At 40.3% G+C, this 25235-nt stretch overlaps 1 protein-coding gene across 4 annotated transcripts in view; it reads left to right on the forward strand.

Annotated features, from left to right (window-relative positions):
• The window catches only part of ankrd6b (ankyrin repeat domain 6b), a 218230-nt gene that overhangs the window by 162898 nt on the left and 30097 nt on the right, over positions 1 to 25235 (forward strand). For 3 of the 4 annotated variants that reach the window (XM_072553748.1, XM_072553750.1, XM_072553749.1), the window contains exons 5-8: positions 13262 to 13360; positions 14885 to 14983; positions 22037 to 22135; positions 22279 to 22377. In XM_072553748.1, the coding sequence (XP_072409849.1) occupies positions 13262 to 13360; positions 14885 to 14983; positions 22037 to 22135; positions 22279 to 22377 (396 nt within the window). The remainder of the gene's footprint in view (positions 1 to 13261; positions 13361 to 14884; positions 14984 to 22036; positions 22136 to 22278; positions 22378 to 25235) is intronic. The other variant, XM_072553751.1, reaches the window with a different exon arrangement.

Raw genomic sequence — 25235 nt, forward strand, 5'->3', positions numbered from 1 at the left:
TAGCCTTCCTTTTCTACCTGTCCTTTTGAAAAGTCACATCCCTTGAATGTTCTGCAGCCTCTCTATGAATAGGTTTAAGATTTAACCTCTATCTCTTTAATTCTTAAATAGTCTAGTTCTAACTTGAAAATTATATATTCCCTGTTCTGGATCTCCCCCACCAGTGAGAATAGGTTATTTTAATTACCTTATTGAATCCCTATTGTTTGTCATATCTTTGCTAGATTATCCCTCATCTTCTGCAGTACAATGGAAGTATGAGCAATGTTTATGGAACTGGTTCCCATATTTTAACACTTTGTAAGATGTGGTACCATCCTGGTGAATTGGTGCTGTAGCCCATTCCATGTCCCCTGTAAATTATCCTGGCCTCTGGATTACTGGTCCTGTAACATTACCACTATACAATGTCTCCCACAGTATCTCTTTCCTGAATGCCTTCCATTTATCCTGCAATCTGTGATTAATCTGTTTTTAAATCTCTGAAATTGTCTTCTCTACTTGAGTAATTTTACCTCCAATACCATCTGGTCTCTTCCTATATACATAGTAAATTGAATTTGGAGCGTACCATTGCCTACTTCATGTGGTCATCCCTCCTCACATGGAATTGGTAGCTTTTGACATTATCTGGAGCACAGCATTCGGATATCAACCCTGCAAAGTCCATCTCTCCAACGTTTATGCACTTATGCCAAAATTGGGCGATCTGTCCCACAAATTAGCCAAAAAATAGCCTGACATATTTGCACTCCTCTAAGATCATGCACAAGTGTGTCCTGTCCCATTGGCAACACAATGGCATGAGAATGTGAGAATCCTTACTATTGACTCCTGGCTTTATAACATTTTTAGTAATTTCTGGTCAATGGTAACTGCCAGGATGTTGATGGTACAGGAATCTATGGTGGGAATGCAAGTAAATTGTCATACATAAATATTACTTGCTGACAGAAAAGGCATAGGTTTCACCTGAACTTGAAAGGGGCCAATATTCTGGCGGGGAGGTTTGCTAGTTCCATTTTGGGACCCTTTAAACTAGTGGAGGGGGTGAGAGGTTGCTAAGTAGCAGTAAAAGCAGAAAGACAGATGAGGATGGTTCTGAATCAGAAAAGAACAAGTTAATTTGAAAAGGCAGCCAGGAGCTAGTCGGGGATCGAGGTAGCTCTGAAGAATTAAACTGCATTTATTTCAGCGCAAGGGGTCTTACAGGTAAGGCTGATGAACTTAGGGCATGGTTGGGAACATGGAACTGGGACATCCTAACTATTACAGAAACTTGGCTGGGGGAAGGACAGGACTGGCAGCTCAATGTTCCAGGTTTTAAATGCTATAGGAAGGATATAAAGGGAGGCAAGAGAAGAGGGAGAGTGGTGTTTTTTATTAAGGAAAACATTACTACTGTAATTAGAAAAGATATATCTGAGGGATCATCCTGTGAAACTGTATGAGTAGAAATTAGAAATAAGAAGGGAATGATCACTTTGTTCGGATTATGTTATAGGACCCTAATAGTCAGAGGGAAATTGAGGAGCAAATACGTAGAGAGGTCTCAGAAACATGTGAGAATAATCGGGTTGTAATAGTAGGGGATTTTAATTTTCCAAATGTTAACTGGGATTGCCATAGTTTTAAAGACTTGATAGTGAGAAATTTGTTAAATGCGTTCAAGAAAATTTGCTTTATCAATATGTAAATGTACCAACTAGAGAAGAAGCAAAACATGACCTTCTCTTGGAAAATAAGGCATAGCAAGTGACTGAAGTGTTAGGAGGGGAACACTTTGGGACTAGTGATCATAATTCTATTTGTTTTTAAATATTTACGGTAAATGATAACTCTTCCATAAAGGTTAAAGTTCTAAACTGGAGTAAGACAAATTTTAATGGTATGAGACAAGAACTTTCAAAAGATGATTGGAGTAGATTGTTCGCAGGTAAAGTGATAATTGACAATTGGGGGTGGGGGGGGTGTTCAAAAGTGTGACAATGAAAATTCAGAGGCATTATGTACCTGTTAGAGTAAAGGGTAAGGCTGGTAAGAGTAGGGAGCAATGGATGTTGAAAGATATTGAGGTTCTAGTCAAGAATAAGAAAGACTCATTTATTAGATGGACACAACTGGGATCAAATGAATTTCTTGAACAGTGTAAAGAGTTTAGGGGTGTTCTTAAGAAGGAAATCAGGAAAGCAAAGAGGGCATATGAGATAGCCCTAGCAGGCAAGGTTAAGGATAATCCAAAAAGATTCTACGTTTATATTAAGAGCAAAAGAGCATCTAGAGAAAGAATAAGGTCCCTTAAAGATCAGTGAGGTTGTCTATATGTTCAACCTGAGGAGATGGGAGAGATACTAAATGAATATTTCACGTAACATTTTATTGTGGAGAAAGAAACAGAGGCTAGAGAATTTCTGAGGATAAATATTGATGCTTTGAAAATAGTTCACAGAACAGAAGAGGAAGTGCTGGAGGGCTTAGAAACCATAAAGTTGGATAAGTTTCTGGGACGTGATCAAGCGTGTCCCAGGAAGATGTAGTAAGTTAGGGGAGAAATTATGGGCCCCCTAGCAGAAATATTTATATCATATATAATTGTTGCTGAGATGCAGGCGGACTGGAGGGTGGCTAATGTTGTGCCTTAATTTAAGAAAGGCTGTAAGGAGAAGCCTGGGAACTATAGACTCGTGGGTCTGACATTGGTGGTTGGTAAGTTGTTGGAGGTGATTCTGAAAGATAGGATTTACATGCATTTGGAGAGGCAAGGACTGGTTAGGGATAGTCAGCTTGGTTTTGTGCAAGGGAAATCGTGTCTCACTAACTTGATTGAGGTTTTTGAGGAAGTAACCAAAAAGATTGATGAGGGCAGAGCAGTAGACATTGTTACATGGATTTCAGTGAAGTCTGTGACAAGGTTCCGCATGGTGTATTGATAGTAAAGTTAGATCACATAGGATTTAGAGTGAGCTTGCCAGTTGATGGTTGGAAACAGAGGGTGGTGGTGGAGGATTGTTTTTCAGACTGGAGACTTGTGACCAGTGGAGTTCCACAAGATCGGTACAGGGTCCACTTTTGTTTGTCATTTATGTAAACTATTTGGATGAGAATGTAGGAGGCATGGTTAGTAAGTTTGTGGATGACACCAAAATTTGTGGTATAGTGGACAGTGAAGAAGGTTATCTAAGATTACAGAAATCTTGATCAATGGGTCAACGGACCGAGAAGTGGCAGATGGAGTTTAATTTGGATAAATATGAGGTATTGCATTTTAGTTAAACAAACAAGGGCAATTATACAATTAATGATAGGACTCTGGGTGTTGTTGTAGCACAGAGACCAAGGGGTTCATGTACATAATTCTTCAAAATTTGCATCACAGGTAGACAGCGTGGTTAAAAACGCATTTAGCACACTTGCCTTAGTTGCTCAGACCTTTTGAGTATAGGGATTGGAATATCATGTTGAAGTTGTACAGGAATTTCTTCTGGAATACTGTGTCCAGTTCTGGTCAACTGGCTAAAGGAAGGATAGTATTAAATTGGAAAGGGTTCCAAAAACATTTGCCAGGATATTGCCAGGAATGGAGGGTTTAAGTTATAAAAATAGGCTGGGACTGTTTTCACAGAAGCAGAGGAAGTTGAGGGGGGAACCTTTATAAAATCATAATGAGCATATATAAGGTGATTAGCAAGGGTCTTTTCCCTTGGGTTGGGCATTTCAAAACTAGGGGGCATATATTTAAGGTGAGAGGAGAAAAATTTCAAAAGGGACATTTTTTTTTTACAGAGAGTGTGGTTCATATGTGGAATGAACTGCCAGAGGAAGTGGTGGATGCAGGTACAGTTATAACATTTAAAAGACGTTTAGATAAGTATATGAATAGGAAAGGTTTGAAGGGATATGGGCCAGGAGCAGGCATGTGGGGCTAGTTTAGTTTGGGAAGCCTGGTCAGCGTGGGTTAATTGGACTGAAGGCTCTGTTTCCATTCTGTATGACTCCATAACTCTATTTTCAGCCCAAGTCCAGGTGCATTTAGATTCTGACTACTTCAGTACCTGAGGCGTCACAAATGTTACTGAACAATGTGCAGTCATTGGTGAACATTACCCACTTCAGATCTTATGATGGAAGGAAGGTCATTGATGAAGCAGCCGATGATGGTTAGGTCTAGGACATTATCCTGAGGAACTCCTGCAGGGATGTCTTGGGACTCAGATTAACTTAACGGGTTTTTACAAATGTCATATATTTAACATACACTAGCTTCATATTCAAATTTTATTTAATTTGTTCAATGCCCCAGTTGACAAGTTTGAATTTGAAGTAATACCTTCAGAGCATTCGTCCAGGCTCTGGATTTCTCTACTAAGAACATAACTTCTATAATATCATACATACAAATTCACTTCTACCATAGCGTTTACTGTACCAGAACCATTAAATCTGAGGTAGTTAACTGAAGACTAAGATTTGACTTTCCTATGTTTCTTTCAGGATGAGTGAGACATATCTTTAGTTGCAGAATGCCCTCCAGTGGCCTAAATTGGGATTTCTTATTTTGAACTATTTGGATCCAGTTCCGTCAAACCCACAACCTCTGATAGTAATGCTTTAACTCTGGTAACCAATCCTCTAAGACCTTATTGGATCTCTAATCAGAATTTTGATTGGCTGAAAGGCATTCACAGTTCAAAATTTTGCTTGTCATCAAGGTTACTATTGCTCTGATGACAAAAAGACATACAAGAAACTGAAAAATCAGGAGGCTGACGATTTATATTCTGCAAATACACCTACCATGCATTAACTTCTGATTTATGTTAGGCCTGATCGTTGCAGCATTAAGAATCAAGTTATTCCATTACTAAACTGAAACTTTCCTTCGTATAATTAGAAGTTGTCAGTTAGTCGTTAAAATTAAAGACTACATAAATGTGCTGCCCATTTCATAAATCTTCATGCACCTGAGAGGCATTTGATTGATAAAAGCTTTCTGGCTCATTTTTAGTCTAATTTGAGTGCCTGCAGTTCTTTGTCTACCTCTTTTAGTTTGATGGCCAACCTGAAACAGTAGATAAGACTAAATGTGGGCCCTACAGAAAGGCAACTCTGACACTGCAGCTCCTGCTCAGGACTGGTGTATCAGTTAACATTATGTGCTCAAGCCCTGGACTAATTATTCCACTATACAGCTTTCAGAATTTGATCAGAGGATAACTGTACTAGCAACCAAGGCAAATTAAAATTAACAACTCAACTCCAGAACATTACTCCAGGCCTCTGAATTCCTAGTTCAGGAACATATTAACATATGCACAATTGCACCTTGACAATGGCACCTACACTTTCAATAAATTTGAGGAGACTAATTGAAGACTGATATTTGGCATTTCTACATTTGAGAATTATCTCTTTCAGACATATTCAGCGTGACCGCTGGTGCTTTATTTTGGGATTTAGTAGGATGTCAGAATTACTCCTGGGTTTGAACACACCGTCTAGATTGGGTCACAAATACTCAGCCCTGCTCAATGAACAATGCTGCATTGCCAGGGGACCATCCTGTAGATCCCACATTTAAACAACTAACAATTATGAAGCATCATAGAGATGTACAGCATAGAAACAGACCCTTCGGTCCAATTTGCCCATGCTGACAAGTTATCCTGAATAAATCTAGTCCCATTTGCCAGCATTTGGGCCATATCCCTCTAAACCCTATTATTCATATATCCATTCTGATGCATTTTAAATGTTGTAATTGTACCAGCCTCCACTATTTCCTGTGGCAGCTCATTTGACATATGCACCACCCTCTGCACGGAAAAAATTGCCCCTTAGGTCGCTTTTAAATCTTTTCCCCTCACCTTAAACCTATGCCCTCTTGTTTTGGACTCCTCCAACTGTGGGGAAAAGATCTTGTCTATTTACCCTATTCATGCCCCTCATATTTTATAAACCTCAAGAAGGTCACCCCTCGGCCGTCAATGCTCCATAGAAAATAGCCCCAGCCTATTCAGCCTCTCCCTATAGCTGAAAGTGCCCACAAAGACCAGAATTGAATTTCAAAAGTCTCATGCTGGCTAGTGCTTCCAACTTCACTATAAGGCCAAAATAATTTAAATTTGGAATCATGCTTTTAACAAATTTCGGGAGTTAACCAGTGTTAGTGTGGACAAAATTAATGATCACGCAATACCAGGTTATAGTCCAGCAGGTTTATTTGGAAGTACAAGCTTTTGGAGTGCTGCTCCTTCATCAGGTAGCTGGTAGGGCAGGATCATAGGACCCAGAATTTATAGATTCTGCCCCACAAGCTACCTGATGAAGCTTGTGCTCTGAAAGCTTGTACTTCCAAATAAACCTGTTGGATATAACCTGGTGTTGTGTGATTTATTTTTAACTTGGTCCACCCCAGTCCAACACCAGCACCTCCACAGAGTGTCAGTGAGAGCAGTGGTCATCTGACTCTGTCTGTCTCTATTGACTTCTGAGGAGTTGTCTGTTCTAGTCAGCAAGGCATTGGTATTTCCCAACAGGATTGCCACTGCCTTGGCAGGCAGCGCCCACCTCCTGGAGACACTTTGAGGTGCCAAGCTTGTCTCCTGGCCATTTAAACCATTTATATCTAAAAATCACATTACAGTCGCAATGCAGTTTGGGGGGGGGGGGTGGGAGCGGAGGTGGTGGGGGGGGTGAGGGGGTGAGAGTGGACGGGACCTGGAATTCATCCAGGGATCAGGTTCCCAATGCCGCATTGAAAACCCCACCTAAGGCATCTGTGAAAATCAACCAAGTCAGGAAAACAGGTCTTAGTGTGCGACAAAATGCAGGCAGCTGAGTTCTGATGCTGATGTTAGGGATGAATGATGTATACTGATATTTAAGTGAATGTCGTAGAGTCATAAGAGCATGGAAACAGACCCTTCAGCCCAATTTGTCCATGCCGACCAGATATCCTAAACTAATCTAGTCCCATTTGTCAACATTCAGCCCATATCCCTCTGAACCCTTCCCATTCATTAACTCATCCAAATGTCTTTTATGTGTTATAATTTTACCAGTTTCCTTCATCTCCTCTGGAAGCTCATTCCATACACGCACCACCCTCTGTGTGAAAAAGCTGCCCCTCAGGTGCCTTTTAAATCTTTTCCCTCTTACCTTAATTCTGTGCCCTCCAGTGTTGAACTCACGTACCTTGGGGAAGGAATTTGGCTATTCATGCCACTCATGATTTTATAAACCTCTATAACGTCACCCCTCAGCATCCCAATGCTCCAGGGATAATAGCCCCAGCCTGTTCAGCTCAAACCCTCCAACTCCAGCAACATCCTTGTAAATCTTTTCTGAACCCTTTCAAGTTTCGCTGCATCTTTCCTGTAGCAGGGAGACCAGAATTGCACACATTATTCTAAAATTTTCTTATAAAGGAGTGGTTCACTTGACAATAATGCACAGCATGTCTCACCCAAGGAGAACACTGACTTTAGGCAAGAAATGCAAGGGTTTGTAATGTATCTATCAGTTCATCCACACAAAGAATAAATTACAGTTCAGCAATTGATTGTTTTTTTTTCTGACAAGGTAAACATATCCACTGGATCTCTGTAATTTCTACAAATTCAGAATTTTCATCAATACAATGTGACTTCCAAACTACAGTGTCTTGAGAATAGTGAGAAAATATTGAGCCAGAAATGTCTGTCAAAATAACAGTGAGACAAAGGTTCTTTTTTAAAATTCATTCATAGGATCTGGCTATCACTGGCCAGGCCAGTATCTATTAGCCATCCCTAATACCCCAGAGGACAGTTAAGTGTCAATGACATTGTTGTTGGTCTGGAGTCTCCTATAAGCCAGATCAGGTAAGGATGGCAGTTTCCTTCCCGAGAGGAAATTAGGGAAACAGATGGATTTTTCCAACAATTGGCTATAATTTGATGGTCACCATTAGACTTCTAATTCTAGATACTTGTTGAATTCAAATTCCATCATGTGCCATGGCAGTATTTGAACCCGGGTCCATAGAACCTTATCAGGTCTCTGGATTGACAGTCTAGCGATAATGCCACAAAGCCATCACCTCCCATAAAAATTACAGCAATTTCAAGTAAGAGCAGATATGCAGTAAAATACCATTTCCCAAATGTTGCTGACCAAGGAGTTGTTCAGTTCATGAAAATGGCATTTCGCTTTCTGGTTCATTATTGAGTGGCACGATGTTGCTGTACTTGCACAGGAGATGTAAACTAAACTTGCACAAAAGTGTAAGTACTCTTTTCTTGATGAGGTTATGCCAGTCAAGCTCTCTGGCACTGAAAATGAATCATTACAAAGTTAACCCCTCATCCCTTCAGATATGAATTATTGTTGGCGATTCTAATGATACCAACTTTACAAACAGCTTTTTTCTTTCTATGCTCTGTTAATCTTTTAGAGTCTCGTTGGGCATTGCATTCTCTCAGTCTAACTTCCATGTCTTTTTCGATTCTTGCAGTCTTTATTTCATAATGCTTTCATCTGATTGTAGCATTGATGTGGAGGAGCAGGTGTTGGACTGGCGTGGACAAAGTTAAACATCACACAACACCAGGTTATAGTCCAACAGGCTTATTTGGAAGTACTAGTTTTTGGAGCACTGTTCCTTCATCAGGTAGCTGTGGAGCAGTATCATAAGACATGGAATTTATAGCGAAAGATTATAGTGTCATGCAACTGAAACAATATATTAAACAAACTTAGATTGCTGTTAAGTTCTTTCAACTTTTAGAATGGATAGCAGATTTTGGTTCATTAATATGTAAATCCCAGAATGTCTTTTAAGTCACATTCTCAAGCTGTGGACGGCTCGGTGGCACAGTGGTTAGCACTGCTGCCTCACAGCGCCAGAGACCCGGGTTCAATTATTGCCTCAGGCGACTGGCTGTGTGGAGTTTGCACATTCTCCCCATGTCTGCGTGGGTTTCCTCCGGGTGCTCCGGTTTCCTCCCACCAGTCCAAAAATGTGCGGGTTAGGTGAATTGGCTATGCTAAATTGCCTGTAGTGTTAGGTGAAGGGGTAAATGTAGGGGACTGGGTCGGGTGGGTTGCACTTCGGTGGGTCGGTGTGAATTTGTTGGGCCAGAGGGCCTGATCCACACTGTAAGTAATCTAAATCTAATCATAACTTAAAGTTTTCAAAAAAATGTGATACCTCATCTCAGACAATGCATTATAGATGTAAGGTTAGAATCTGTCTGTATCCCAATTTGAGTCAGACTGGTTCTGTTTCCAAAGTAAGAATGTACAAAATGTTATATGGATTGACTGCTAGCAGATTGTGTGCTTTCTGAGCAAAATAGAATGTATCTGCAATCACAATTCTGTAAATTTAAATTCACCCCATATACTTGTATGTGTGTCAGTGTGCATGAGAGAGAGTGTGAGTGTGCATGCGAAAGTGTGGGTGTGTTTGTGTCTGTGCATGCTTGGTAGAGTGTGTGCATTAGTGTGACGGAGTATACACCTGTGAGATGGTGTGTGCATGGGTATGAGTGTGTGTATATGAAAGGGTCTGCATGAGTGTGAGAGTGTGTGTATATATATGTCTGTGTGTGAGAGAGTGTGTAGTGTAGTGGGTCACCTGTCGTGTGACATGAACCCAGGGTCCCAGTTGAGGCCATCCTCATGGGTACCTAACTTGGCTATCAGCCTCTGCACGACCACTGTATGTTGTTGCGTATCCCAAAGTCCACCTGGGAGGACCATCACTTGAAGATCTGAGGCCGAATGTCACCAACCGCTGAAATGTTCCCCGACAGGAGGGAATATCCCTGTCTGGTGATGGTTGTGCAGTGTCCTTTCATCTGTTGTTGTAGCGTCTGCTCGGTCTCGCCAATGTACCATGCCTCGGAGCATCCTTGTCTGCAGTGTATGAGATAGACAATGTTGGCCAAGTCACCTGAAGACCTGCCACGTACATGGTGGGTGGTGTCACCATGTGTAATGGTGGTATCCATGCTGACATTCTGACATATCTTGCAGTGGTTGCCATGACGGGATTGTACAGTGTTGTGGTCGATGTGTTTGCTTGAACAATGATCTTGGCGATTGTTTAAAGGTGCGAAGTGGATCGTTTGACAGTTCCGATGTGCCTCAGTGAGAATCTGTAATGACCTCCTCAGGAGGCAGGCACGGGATGCAACTGATAGGGTATCCTTTGTTGTCCAGTACATCCTGTGAGTGGAGAAACTGTGTCATGTTCTTCGCAGCCTGCAGCACATTATCGATGAGGATGAGCACCTTGCCAAGACCTTCCCTACACCTCCACTTCTTCCATTTAAACAACCGCCAAACCTTAAACAGACCATTGCTCGTAGCAAACTGCCCAGCCTTCAGGACAACTTCAGCCACAACACCGTACAACCCTGTCATGGCAACCATTACAAGACGTGTCAGAGTGTTGACATGGATATCACTAATACACTTGGGGACCCCATCCACCATGCATGCGGCAGGTACTCATGTGACTCTGCCAACATTGTCTATCTCATACGCCTCAGGCAAGGATGCTCCGAGGTATGGTACATTGGCAAGACCGAGCAGACACTACAACAACGAATGAATGGACATTGCACAACAATCACCAGACTGGGATGTTCCCTCCCAGTTGGGGAACACTTCAGCGATCGGGGACAGTCGGCCTCGGATCTTCGGGTGACCATCCTCCAAGGCGGACTTCGGGATACGCAACAACACAGAGTAGCCAAGCAGAGGCTGATACCCAAGTTTGGAACTCACGTGGATGGCCTCAACCGGGATCTTGGTTCATGTCACACCACAGGTGACTCTACTACACTATACACACTCTCTCTCTCGCGCACGCACACATTCTTACATACTCATACACTCACGCAGACCCTCTCTCATACACATGTTCTCTCTCAGACACACTCACACATACACCCCCCACACTCACCCATGCACACACCCTGTCATAGGCTTCTACTCTGTCACACTCATGCACACACTCTACCAAGCACACACACAGACAAACACACTCTCATACGCGTGCGTGCGTATACACATACACACACGCACGCACACACATTTAATTTGCTCAAAAAGCACCCAATCTGCAGGCAGTTAATCCATATAAATTCCTACTTTGGAAATAGAACCAGCCTGACTCAAGATTGGGATACAGACAGACTCTGACCTCACACCTTTAATGCATTGTCTGAGCTGAGATGTCACTTTTTCTTTTATAAAACCTTAAGTTCTCTTGAGAATGTGACTTAAAAGAAGTCCTGGGGTTTATGTATTAATGAACCGAAATCTGCAACCCGTACTAAAAGATGAAAGACTTAACAGCAATCTAGGTTTGTTCAATATATTGTTTCAGTTGCATGACACTGTAATCTTTTGCTATAAATTCTGTGCCTTATGATCCTGCTCCACAGCTGCCTGATGAAGGAGCAGCATTCTGAAAGCTAGTATTTCCAAATAAGCCTGTTAGTCTATAACCTGGTGTTGTTTGATTTTAACTTCATCTGATTAGTGTAAGGAGATATGTAATGGCTTTTCCTATTAACTCAGAGCTTCAGTGCAATATTGTCAGCTCTTACTTTCAACAAATTTTAGTTGAACTATTTAGAGACATGAACATGCAAAGACAGATTTAATAGAAAATGTTATTAGATGCTTTATTGGAGCAAAATAAAATTTCTCTGAGGTACAACCTAACTTTAAGCATTCAGTGTATTGCATAAAGACTTGTCCTAGTACATCATTAATGGGATAAATCAATGACTCTGTATGTTTCCAATTTATGATATAATGTTACAGTGATTATATAACCGATTTGCACAGAACATCTTTTTACAATGTCTTTGTGAAAAGTCTGCATTTTTCTGTGCATTTGTGAAATAATACAATCCAGATTACTAGTTTGCAAATGAAGATTGAACCTTCAGGATACAAAATGCTTTTACATTTAAACACTCCTATAGTTAAAGACGTGTGAATCTGCCTTCATGATTGGGCTTGCAGTTTAAATGATATAAAGCAAGAAAACGTGAACATCAATAATGCTGTTTCATAGTACAAACTCATAAGTGTAAAGGCAGGTAGGTGCCAGAGTGAACTGCTGTCTCACTGAAGTTGTAGATGCCACACAGTTTCAGTCTTTCTTCATCACTGCATGAAAACTCTTGGAAGGAATTCTCACTCAAAATCACAGGATGTTGAATGCATTTAAAAGTGGTGCTGAGTTGAGTATATTGAGATGGATGTTATGAAATTTTAATTGTTCTGTGGAAATTTTCTCTCCAAAACACCTTCTGGATCATGTCTCATTTTCTTTGTGAATATTTTGTCAGTAATCTCAATTTTTGTTCCTCTTAGTCATTTGACATGGATCTGAGATGTTTGCTGCAGCTCTCTTGAATCTTGTCACCATTTTACATACAATACAACCAATAGAGCAATCATTTTACAAGTTTTAGATCTTGATGATTGGATCATTAAGTCCAGTTGTAAGTTTTAGAATTTAATAATAAACAAGTCCAGAAGTATTTTAAATGAGACATTCACAAACCTTAAGGTTAACTTCTAGTTCTGTCTACACAGTAGTAGTCTTTAGCAACCAGAGAGTTAAATAATTGTCAGGTTTTTAATGCATTCTGATGGGTTGTCACTCATCCCGACTTAAACTACAGAGTTTGCAGCAGCATTAAAATAGGATTCATCCGAGACAGCTGGAGATATCCTAAATATTTAAACTTGAGATATAATGTGTTTAATTAGACCCTGATGTAATCTGGTCAATAGAATATTTGCATATATTGTCCAACCTGCCAGCGCAACTTAGTGTCAGGCTTTGTCAGAAGAGATGTAGAATTGTAACATTTTTTTCAAGGGTTCTTTGAGTCTGGAGGAGTAATTGTGTTACTAGACATTCATATTAGGTAAACAGCACGGGGATGCTTCCAAATGATTGTATAGAAGTGAATTTTAGCAAGTTTAGGGGCAAAGGTAAATGTAAGGGAATGGGTCTGGGTGGATTGCGCTTCGGTGGGTCGGTGTGGACTTGTTGGGTCGAAGGGCCTGTTTCCACACTGTAAGTAATCTAAAAAAAATGCTATTTGATTGCCTGTTCAGTAATCTAGGCACAACATGGGATTTATACAATTTCATAAATGTCAGTTAAGGATATAAACTTTGATCTGTTCTCTTACTTGCCACAATTGTTTCCTTGTTTTCTTTTTCTGCTTCATGGTAACAGAGTGAACAAACAGCCTTGCATCGAGCAGCTGTTGTGGGGAATACCGAGGTCATCTCAGCACTCATTCTTGAGGGATGTGCTCTAGACCGGCAGGACAAGGTGAGAAAGACATACTCTTATTTCACAAAAGATGTGTGAATGGCAGAAATATTCTCAGTGACATTTCATCTCTCAGATCTGAAATTCAATTGTGCTCATCCGGATAAGCTCAGAGTCTTGTTGACTTTTTAGCTATGAAATTATTTTTGGACAATAATGTTAAATAAGTGGTAGTGAGTTGATAGTCCATTTTCTGTTCTTTCAAATTTTCCACAATATGACCAAAACAAATTTCATCCTCTTTGTATCTGAAAGCTTGAGGTTGTTCTGTGTGACAGGAGATTAGCCTATGTAACCCTGAATTGTATTGAATATAAGTCACACAAATTACCAGTAATTGAGACGAAATTGAGTTTCCCTCAGGAATGACATGCCGAGCGTAGACATTGTGGGAAATAGATGCACCACAACGGAGAATTCCATTCTGAAATAGATAAGAGAAGAGGAAGCATCACTTTGCATCTGAGCTGGGAGTATGTAATGTTGACACAGTGAAAAAAGTATTTGATATTCACAAAATAGATGGTGCAGATTTCTTTCCAGATAGCGTAAAATTTATAACACACAAATTCCAGACAATGATCACATTCAATAAGAGAGAGTTTAACTATCACCTCATCATGTTTGGATCAAAACCTAGAAATTGCAATTTACTGGCATTGTGGGAATATCTTCCGCACAGAAGGTTGTCTTACCACCTTGCAGGGCAACAAAGGATTGGCCAATCTTGCCAGTAATACTCACATACCATGAATGACCTTTTTTTAAAGTATGTGACAATGCTGTGGCTTTAAAAGATGTATTTTGTCCTAGCTTTTTTAAGAGAAACGAGGGGTACGGAGCAAGCTGTGGTAACATAAACAACTTGCGAGGCCTTGGGATTTTATTTTAAAGTTGGAACAATAGAAGGGGCCTGGATGGTGTGGCCAGCTCTCACAGACCAGGATTTTTTTATTTAGCTGCTGGAGTCTCAAAGAAGCCTAACCAATATTTCTTGGTTACAGCTAGGAGCTGGGCTTTCTGTTTCTACTGTGGTCGTTGCATGTGAGAAAATCTGTTTTCTGAATTTGCCTTTTTGCCAAGGGGTATGTTTATGAGATGCTACGACATTGGAACAATTAATTAGTAATAGTTACTGTATCTTTTATTCTGTTAAGTTTTCCAGTACAGTTACGTTATTCTCAGTTCTTCCTTCTTTTGTTGTATTTTAACTATAATGTTTGAATAACTTGTGTTTTGCTTAACGTTGAGTAGTTTGACCCGTTGAACTACATCTGGAACACAACACTTTACATTTGCCTCTAAAATAAAGAACTAGGCTTCCCTCATGAAATATTTTGTGGGGGTCTGATCTGGTCCGTTAAAAAGTAAAATTTTTCATCTGCATTGTTTTAAGTATGTGAGATTCGCTTTGGCTATGCTTATGCTTGTCAACAAACTGTAGTTGTATTTCTGTAATTGTTCAGTGCCTCCTCAGAGAAACTATTGCTGAAGCATTTTCTTTCAATTTTCTTTGAATTATAGGATGGTAACACTGCTCTGCATGAAGCTTGCTGGCATGGGTTCAGTCAATCTGTCAAACTCCTGGTCAAGGCAGGAGCAAATGTCCATGCAAAGAATCAGGTTAGAAAGAAGGATTGGGGTTTCTGTTATTTTTATTTGACTCAAAGATCGATTGATCAGTGTAATAGGTTGTGTATGATACTTTGGGCAATAGTGTAAAGCAGGCGATTGGTCAGCCATTTGATTTTAACAGAAATGCAAATTGGAAGAGATGTGTAATGGATTGCAAATCTGAGATTACCCATTTTACATTATTGCTCAAAGTCAGTATTATAGCCTGAATGTGTTATAGGAATTAATTTCATTTTAACAATTTGGATATACCTTATTAAACTGCAGTTTCTCACGGCTCTTGCAGCAAAGTTTTCCCTTTATAACCTTGAACAAAAAGAAGCTGCACGTTTTCAGCCTGATCCCAACAGTCATGCTTTCACAATAGGGCTCATTTTCAGGAATGTGCGGGTTTCTGCATTTGCAGAAAGCTCTGGACATATAGGACATTTTCCACATTGTAGGTACATTTTCAAGGAAATTACTCCTGTTGTGGAAAAAATATATACTTTGTAATAGCTGTTACTGAGGATTTATAATGTTCCTTTATAATGAATGACTTAATTTATTCAAAAAATTATTACAGTATCCAGGACATTTTTTTGATGCACCATCCAACTTGTTTGTGAATTATAAAGTGTTGAGTCGCTCAAGTCTCATTCATCCATATCCTGCATGCTTCCTGACCTACACTGGCTCACAGTCTGACAGCACCTCAATTTTGAAATGCTCGTCCTTGCTTTCAGTTCCTTACATGGTCTCACCACTCCATATCTCTGTAACTTCCTGAAGCTCTGCAAGACTGTGAGGGGGCTGTGTTCCTTCAAATCTGACCTCAAGTGTACCTTTTTTCTCTCTCTACTACTGCTACATGTGCTGTCAGTTGCTGAAGCCTTCAGAGCTAGAATTTCCATTGGTAAATGTTCAGACTTCATTGTTCTGTATCTTTTAAAATACTCTTTACAACATATCTCTTTGATCAAGCTTTTTTTGATATTTTGGATGTCTCTGTAGCTCTGTTTTCGATGCTAACGATATTTCACTAACTTAAAGTTCCTATGGAAATAAAGATTTTCTACTGACAGTAACAGTATTTGTCATATTGTTTTGAACTCATTGTTGAGCTGATTTGAGGCACTAAGTTTTGAAGCTGGACTATGTCTGTGCAATTATCTACAAATGCAGCTCTTGGACAGACTGCAGTCCATCAGAACCTAAGCTGTTTCATACTTCTCTTTCTTATTTAAAATGATTGTTCTCTGCTTATTATCTTCCCTTTGACAGCCATCCAGTAAACTGTAAACACTGTTCACAGCTGGTTCACCATAAATCCCCTGTATAAAATGAAAGTGATAATTTACAAAATAACATTTAGAAGTATGTTACATAATGGTTAAAAAGCATCATAGAATGATATCATGCAGAAGGAGGCCATTCAGCCCACTGTGCCTGTACTGAATAAATGAAAGAATTCCCCAACTAATGTGATGACCTTTGGGCTATAAGCAGTACAGTAAACTAAATTTCTATAGAGAGAAAAGCAGGATTAACATTTGGAATCCAGCGACCCTTCATCAGAATCGTTCTGAAGAAGGGCCACTACTTTAAGAGAGATCAAATGTGATTATTGTTGAATAATAAGTAGTCCTGATCCAAGTGACCTCGCAACTCTTGACCTTGAAAGAATATTACAAAAGAGGCCAAGTGCCTGGCAGGTAGAGAGAAAATCTGCAAGGAATCAGCGGGGTTTTCCAGGCAGAGAATCAGAGGGTGAAGGCAATCAGTGTCAGATGCAGATACAATGAGAAAATATACAAAAACAGAGCAAGACAGAACTTGTGAGGAGAAGAAGCAAATTGCTCCCAGGAAGATGTCAGTTTTTCAGTTATTTGTGTTTGACAGAAAAGGACATAGAGTCCTTGAAGGTACTGAATAAGATTAAAACAGTCCCAAACCTGGAAGTGAATGCACAGATTAGAGATGCCAAAGAGTTGGGTGTTTTGCCAAAAGTGACCACACTGTGAACTGGAGTGTCACTGTTTGGTTGAAAGCAAGAAAGTTAATGAACTGAATCAAAAGGAATATCGAGCTTTCTTAGCCGACACCAACATAACATTAACAAAGTTCTTGAAGCGACTCGACAGAAAAAAATTGTTCATTTGGTAATTAAGGAAAAGAAATGTAGATCAGGGCAAAGAACCCAAAGTTATGAATGATCCTGAATTTAAACTGGATAAGCTGAGTTCATTTGTTATGAAGGGTGATTAGGTGTTTGACTGTTTAAAAAGTTTTCAAATACCATATATACTGGAGTAATAGTCAATCTCATGTAAAAGTCAATCCCCTATTTTTGGCCAAATAATCTGGAATTTTCCATATATCTCATGGAAAAGTCAACCCTAGTTCTTCGTGGATAACAGAACAATGTTTATGAGTCAGTGTGCCAGCTGTGGCGTGCTGCTCCACCATTTCCAGTCTGCCGTTTGTTCCACTTTGCTCCCAGTCTTCCAGTCCACTGGCTGTTGTGTTTTACTCCGGGTTTTCAGAATTACCAAAATTCATTGTTTATTTTTCTTTATTCATTTAGAGAGCAGTTGAGCTTCTGCTAATGATACGGTTTGAATTTGATGTGCATGCATTTTCAGGCCCTCAAAAGTAGTATCCATGTAATAGTCGACCCCATAAATTTAACCTTAAAAAGTAGTCAAAAAAATTTGACTGTTACAGAGAAATCTTGATTATCCGAACATCAATTATCCGAATTTCAGATTATTTGAACAATATTGCAAGGACCCCATACTTGGCTGAACTGTTAAAAATCACACAACACCAGGTTATAGTCCAACAGGTTTAATTGGAAGCACTAGCTTTCGGAGCGCTGCTCCTTCATCAGGTGGTTGTGGAGGATACAATTGTGAGGCACAGAATTTATAGCAAAAATTTACAGTACGATGTAACTGAAATTATACATTGAAAAACACTTTGATTGTCTGTTGAGTCTTTCATCTGTTCGAATACCATGATAGTTTCACTTCTTTCATTTTTTAAAAAAAGTTGCATTCTCAGGTTAACTGTAATAATTGGTGTTAGCTAGACAATATGTTGAAGGTGTTAGCCCCCTGTGTTCTCTGTCTATGCCATGATGTTTAGATTGATTCTAATCTAAAAAGTGAGATAACAGAGTTTGACATGGATTCATGCAGTTTTTGAGCAAAGTACAATGTAACCCTGCAAGTACAAATTCACCCCACAAAATATGTGTGTGCATGTGGGTCTTTGTCTGTCTGTCTGGATTGGGGGTTGTGAGTGTGAGAAAGTGTGTGTGTGTGTGTGTGTGTGTGTTCAGACAGGAGTGTTCCCTCCCAGTTGGGGAACACTTCAGTGGTCCAGGTCATTCAACCTGGGACCTTCGGGTGACCATCCTCCAAGGCAGACTTCGGGACAGGCAGCAGCGAAAAGTGGCCGAGCAGAGGCTGATAGCTAAGTTCGGTACCCATAGGGAGGGCCTCAACTGGGACATTGGGTTCATGTCACATTACAGGTGACCACCATTACACTATATACACACACAGATACTCCTTCACACACACACAGGCACTCCTATACACATATACACACGGACACATATACACAGACGTGCACACAAACCCTTACAGACACACACACACTCCCACACTCACACACATACACCCCCTCACAGATTTAAGACACTCTGCACTCACTATACACACACATACACTTTCTCACACTCCCAACCCCCAACCCAGACAGACACACACACACACACACACACACACACACACACAGACAAAGACCCACATGCACACATATATTTTGTGGGGTGAATTTGTACTTGCAGGGTTACATTGTACTTTGCTCAAAAACTGCATGAATTCATGTAAAACTCCGTTATCTCACTTTTTAGATTAAAATCAATCTAAACATCATGGCATAGACAGAGAACACAGGGGGCTAACACCTTCAACATATTGTCTAGCTAACACCCATTGTAAACTGCTAACCTGAGAATGCAACTTTTTTTAAAAAAAGGTTTTGTGATTTACACATGAAAGAAGTGAAACTGTCATGGTATTCGAACAGATGAAAGGCTTAACAGACAATCAGTTTTTCAATGTATAATTCAGTTACATCACAGTGTAAATTTTTGCTATAAATTCTGTGTGTTAGGATTGAGCCCTCCACTACCACCTGATGAAGGAGCGTCGCTCCGAACGCTAGTGTGCTTCCAATTAAACCTGTTGGACTATAACCTGGTGTTGTGTGATGTTTAACTTTATACACCCCAGTCCAACACCGGCATCTCCAAATCATGACTCTCTGGATGAAGAGATTTCTCCTTGTCTCTGTGCTAAATGGCCTACCCTGTATCCTTACAGTACGATTGCTGGTTCCCTGATCATTGGGAACATGCTTCTTGCATTTATTCTGGTTAGTCCTGTTAGAATTTTATATGTTTATGTGATTCCATTCTCATTGTTCTAAACTCCCATGAATTCGGTCTGTACCAATCCAGTCTGAGTACATATGTCCTGCACCCCAGTAATCAGCCTAGTAAACCGTCATTACACACCCTCCATAGCCAGAATATCCTTTTAACACCAGGTGTGGTCTCACCAAATCCCTGTACAAGTGCAGAAAGACATTCTCCTTTACTTAAATCCTCTGGGTATGGAGGCCAACATTCCATTTGTCTTATTTACCGCCTGTTGCACCTGCATGCTTATTTTCAGTGACTGGTGTACATCATTGTCTCGGTTTTGTTGCACCTCCTCCTTTCCCTATCTATTGCCATAATTATCATCTTATTTTTGCTACCAAATTGGATAACCTCTCATTAATCCACACAATTCTTCATCTTCCATGCATTTGCCCACTCATGCAACTTGTCCAAATTACATTGAAGCATCTCTACATTCTGCTCACAGTTCACCGTCCCACCCAATTCATAATTCAGAGTAACATTTCCCCCTTGGTGTTGTCTTTGGTTCTGTTTACCAATCTGCTTACTGACCCTTACACTGGAAACAATTTCTCATTTCTTCCCCATCAAAATTCTTTGTGAACTTGAACATGTATTGGAACTTGCCTTAACCTTCTGTGTTCTAAGGAGGATAATCCTAGCTTTCTTTGGGCATTCCACTTAACTGAAGGTCTTCATTCCTGGTAGTATTCTAATAAATCTCCACCCACACACTTTAAAGTCCTAAAATCCTCTGGAAATGTGGTGCCAGATTCAGAAAGATTTAATGTAGCTTCCTTATTTTGTGCTTTAAAGCTCTAGTAATAAAGCTAAGGATCTTGTGATGGCTTTTTAACAATCTGCTCACCATATCTTGCTATTTCCAAAGGTTTTGTGAACACAGAACATGCAGGTCTATTTGTTCTTTCAACTAAATTCACCGTGAGAAACAGCCATTTCAATATCATGTCTTCCAATATTTCTGTATATTCTGATTATTCCTGAGCTGGGACCAAAGAGTTAATAGAATACCTGCTTCCACAAACCTGACTGAGGTGCAAGTGCCCCAGATTGTTAAATTTTGATTCCAGGAGAGTAGATGTTAGCAGGAGTCAGAGCCGTTATACCTGGAATTATTGTGGACACAGTAGCAAGAGCTGCCTGTTGTGAAGATGGGTTGGTGAAAGCCACCCCTTTCTGATCCAGGATTTTAACCCACTAAGTAAAATAATGAGAAAATAGCTCTCCATCTCTCACATGCCCCCACCCCTCTCACACACTTCCCGCCCCAACTCATATCATCTCGTTCCTTCTCTCCAACTCCCAATGGTTCCTCATACCCTTGATGCTAAACTATCCTCCTCTTTCCACCTCCAAGTCCCCTTATCCAGCCAGGCCAAACTATGCTCCCCACACCCTTCTTGCTAAGTCACATCCCTCTTAAACACCTCTCCCCACCCCTACCCACCCAGCCTTTCATATGCGCCATCAAGCTCTGGCCCTCTTACCACCCTCAATAACACTTCATATCCACAATCAAACTTATGTTCCTCTACCCAGACCCCATCTTACCATCTTCATCCTTTACCTGACCCATGTTGAGTTGAGCGAAAATGAAGTTTAAACTATCTATTGGTGACTTCAATGTGTTTAAACAAAAATCAATAAATTTATATTCCTCAATAAGCTAATTCCTCATGAAAAAGGTACTTGTACGCACAGCCCCACAAAGATTTTGTCCCCACTTGAAATTGTCAGTCTGACTGATTGATTGTAAACTCAGTCATGCAGCACAAATTGTACAATGATAGCCCTCAGGTTTTATGCTGAATTTGTTTGCAAAAGTTTAAAGGCTACCCTCACTTGGTCAGATAAGTCTCTCAGCTTTAGGTCTTCTGCTAAAAAGTGTAAAAACCACAAGTCTTACTTGGGACATCCCGGTGGTGAAAGTTGGATCACCCTTTAGCAGCTGCATTTTTAACATGGGCAGCTACACCTCCATTGACCCCAGATGTGAAAGTTGCAATCCATGCCTATTCACCCCGAGCAAAAATGGTGAGTGCTGCATTCAGGGCAATACTTTCTGAATCCGGACTTCAATATAGTTTTGGCTAAGGTGGAGCCTCTCTCTGTTCTTATGAGGATTTACTTCTTTTATTCTGTTTTTGCTCTTAAAATATTGTCGCCAATCTGTTTTCCGAAATTGATGTTTTCAAGTTTTGATATATATCATAATGATTTGGAGTGGAAGGCAAGAACGTTTTTAATGTTAGTGATCTAACCACAAACACCTAGAGCCAACAGGGCATATGAATTGGTTCACATAGTTCTGTCTGTCCTATTTCCTAACTGGTGCTGGTGAAATATGCAGGAGTAGGTTGGAATACAGAACAGTTCCCTCGAGCTGTCTGAAGGGAAGTGTCTGACATCTATTAAGTGCTATCTAATAACTGCTTGGCTGAAATTAATACATCGGGAATTAGCATGAAAGCCTCTTGAATTTAAACAGACTGATAATCTCCTTTATACACAATGACATTGTTTAGTAACTTTTCAGTGTTGCCGCTTGTGTCTCCCTTAAGGCAGGTAACTTAGCCCTCCACTTGGCCTGTCAGAATGGCCATTCCCAGAGTTCCCGTGTACTATTGCTAGGAGGGTCCAGACCTGACATTAAGAACAGTGTAAGTGAGGGTCTGCTCTTTTCTACATTTTTTGATATTGAGAATATTTTACTTTTTTTAAAAAAAAGGATCTTGCTTGCCTTCAGCATTTTTATTGGTTTATGTTCAGCCTGACTTGGAGTTGAAATGTTTTTGTTTTGCAGATGGGTGACACGTGTTTACACATTGCTACTCGTTACAATCACGTGACTATTGTTAGAATCCTCCTGAGTGCTTTCTGTTCTGTTAGTGAGAGGAACCAGGTCAGTAACATCAAACTTTGTCCCTGCACTCTTTCCTGTGTGGGAGAATGTTTAGTCTCACTCAAACTACCTTGCCAGCTAATGTCAGTTCCCCGATTCCATCCCAATTCTGGATCATTTTCCTGGGATTAGGAGGCATGATTGCACAGGGTGGATTTACCAGTTAAGGACTAATGAAGGCCTCTTAATTGGAAGAATTTTCAAGTCTGTCTCGAGGTGCCTGGGAAGTGCAGCTGCCTGGAAGTGGCCTCCCTGTGTCAGATCCAGGATTAGCATTCCTGCTGGAACTAAAAGACCTGCCTGCAGTCGGGTCTAAACTGCAGCTACCCTGTGCAGTTTCCCACTGTTCCATTCCCATCCAATCCCATCCCCAACAGCACTGACCCAGATGCTGAGCCGTTCCTATATTTTAAGTTCAGAAAGGGTGAAGAGCGGGAACCTCCATGCTGAGTTGTCTACACCATTTAGTTATCCAGCTGCTACTTTTGTTCTTTGCTACTATTGGTTCGTCAGCCAAGAGGGTCCATCTTTAACTGGATGGCACACCGAACCTGTGGCTACTAACTGGGCCAATTCAGGGAAAGTCACAAGTGAGTGATCCTCATTTGAGCCTAGCAATGATGCCCTGATGCCTGCAAGGAAAACCCAACCTGTGAAGTGCATTATTCAAATTTATCATTTATTACAAGTGAAAAGTTAAACATATTAATAGACTTCAACATTACAATGATAAGTTTTGTAAATTACATTGACAGCTCATTGTAGGTATGGACAAAAAACAGTACAAACACAAAAAAGAGTAAAATAAGCTTAATTGTGATGAATTACTGTTCAAATACACAATTGAATTTAATATTATGTGTGTTGTGTCTAAAAATCTGATGCTTTAAATTGTCAATTCCAATAGTGAGTACAATTTACTTGTTTCCAAAAGTGAAAGATTTTCATTTCAAATTAATCTCATTTTAAATTGTATGCTGGTGACAGTCATAGAGTCATAGAAATGTACAGCATGGAAACAGACCCTTCGGTCCAATTTGTTCACACCAACCAAATATCCCAACCTAATCTAGTTCCATTTGCCAGCACTTGGCCCATATCCTTCTAAACCCTTCCTATTCATATACCCATCCAAATACCTTTTAAATGTTGCAATTGTACCAGCCTGCACCACTTCCTCTGGCAGCTCATTCCATACATGCACCATCTTCTGCGTGAAAATGTTGCCCTTTAGGTCTCTTTTATAGCTTTCCCCTCTCACCATAAACCTATGGCCTCTAGTTCTGGACTCCACCACACCAGGGAAAACACTTTTGTCTATTTATCCTATCTATGCCCTGCATGATTTTATAAACCTCTATAAGGTCACTCCTCAGCCTCCGATGCTCCAGAGAAAACAACCCCAGCCTATTCAGCCTCTCCCTATAGCTCAAATCCACTAACCCTGGCAACATCCTTGTAAATGTTTTCTGAACCCTTTCAAGTTTTACAACATCTTTCTGATAGGAAGGAGACCAAAATTGCATGCAATATTCCAAAAGTGGCCTAAGCAACATCCTGTACAGCCGCAACATGACCTTGCAACTCCTGTACTCATTACTCTGACCAATAAAGGAAAGCATACCAAACGCCTTCTTCACTATCCTATCTACCTACGACTCTACTTTTAAGGAGCTATGAACCTGCACTCCCTTTGTTCAGCAACACTTCCTAGGACCTTACCATTAAGTGTATAAGTCCTGCTAAGATTTGTTTTCCCAAAATGCAGCACCTCGCATTTATCTGAATTAAACTCCGTCTGCTACTCCTCAGCCCATTGTCCCATCTGGTCCAGATTGTGTTGTAATTGAGGTAGCCTTCTTCGCTGTCCACTACACCTCCAATTTTGATGTTATCTGCAAACGTATTAACTATACCTCCTATGTTCACATCCAAATCATTCATATAAATGAAGAAAAGTAGTGGACCCAACACCGATCCTTGTGGCACTCCACTGGTCACAGGCCTCCAGTTTGAAAAACAACCCTCCATTACCACCCTCTTTCTTCTACCTTCAAGGCAGTTCTATATCCAAATGGCTAGTTCTCCCTGTATTCCATGAGATCTAACCTTGCTAAACAGTTTCCATGGGGTACCTTGTCAAACGCCTTACTGAAGTCCACATAGATCACGTCCACCGCTCTGACCTCATCAATCCTCTCTGTTACTTCTTCAAAAAACTCAATCAAGTTTGTAAGACATGATTTCCCACGCACAAAGCCATGTTGACTATCACTAATCAGTCCTTGCCTTTCCAAATGCATGTACATCCTGTCCCTCAGGATTCCCTGAGTCGAAACGTGAGATGATAAAAGTAATTAAGTGCAAAACACATCTGTATTCTTCTCCCAAATGCTCATGCATTGTTGCATGGATTTTGTGCTGTTAATTTAATCAACTTAAAATCACTTATTTTAAATAATTTAAATAGTGGTATTAAAATAACGTAAATCAGGCAATCTAAGCTTCTGTGTTCTGTAAAGAAAAAGGAATGGGAAAATATATCACATATTTGAAAAACTGATCTAAAAGTCACCTTCAAAGCGACAAGATTCCTTACCTTGTACCCTTTCCGTTACCCCATACTGAGTGTGTCACGTGACGAGCAACTTGGCACTCCAAGTAGAATCTAGTGTCCATAAGAAGTATATCTTGGACGTCAGTATGTCTCTTTCTGATCACTAAACTGAATCAATACCTGTGACTTCCAAGACTGCATTTCCTAGGAGTTCCCCTTCCCTCTCCAATCATTGGATCATGAAATCACCCATTAGATGCATATTTATCTGGTATATTAAATAACACAGAGTTGCGCGGGT

This window comes from Chiloscyllium punctatum, chromosome 3 (assembly GCF_047496795.1).
Source record: "Chiloscyllium punctatum isolate Juve2018m chromosome 3, sChiPun1.3, whole genome shotgun sequence".
NCBI lineage: Eukaryota > Metazoa > Chordata > Chondrichthyes > Orectolobiformes > Hemiscylliidae > Chiloscyllium > Chiloscyllium punctatum.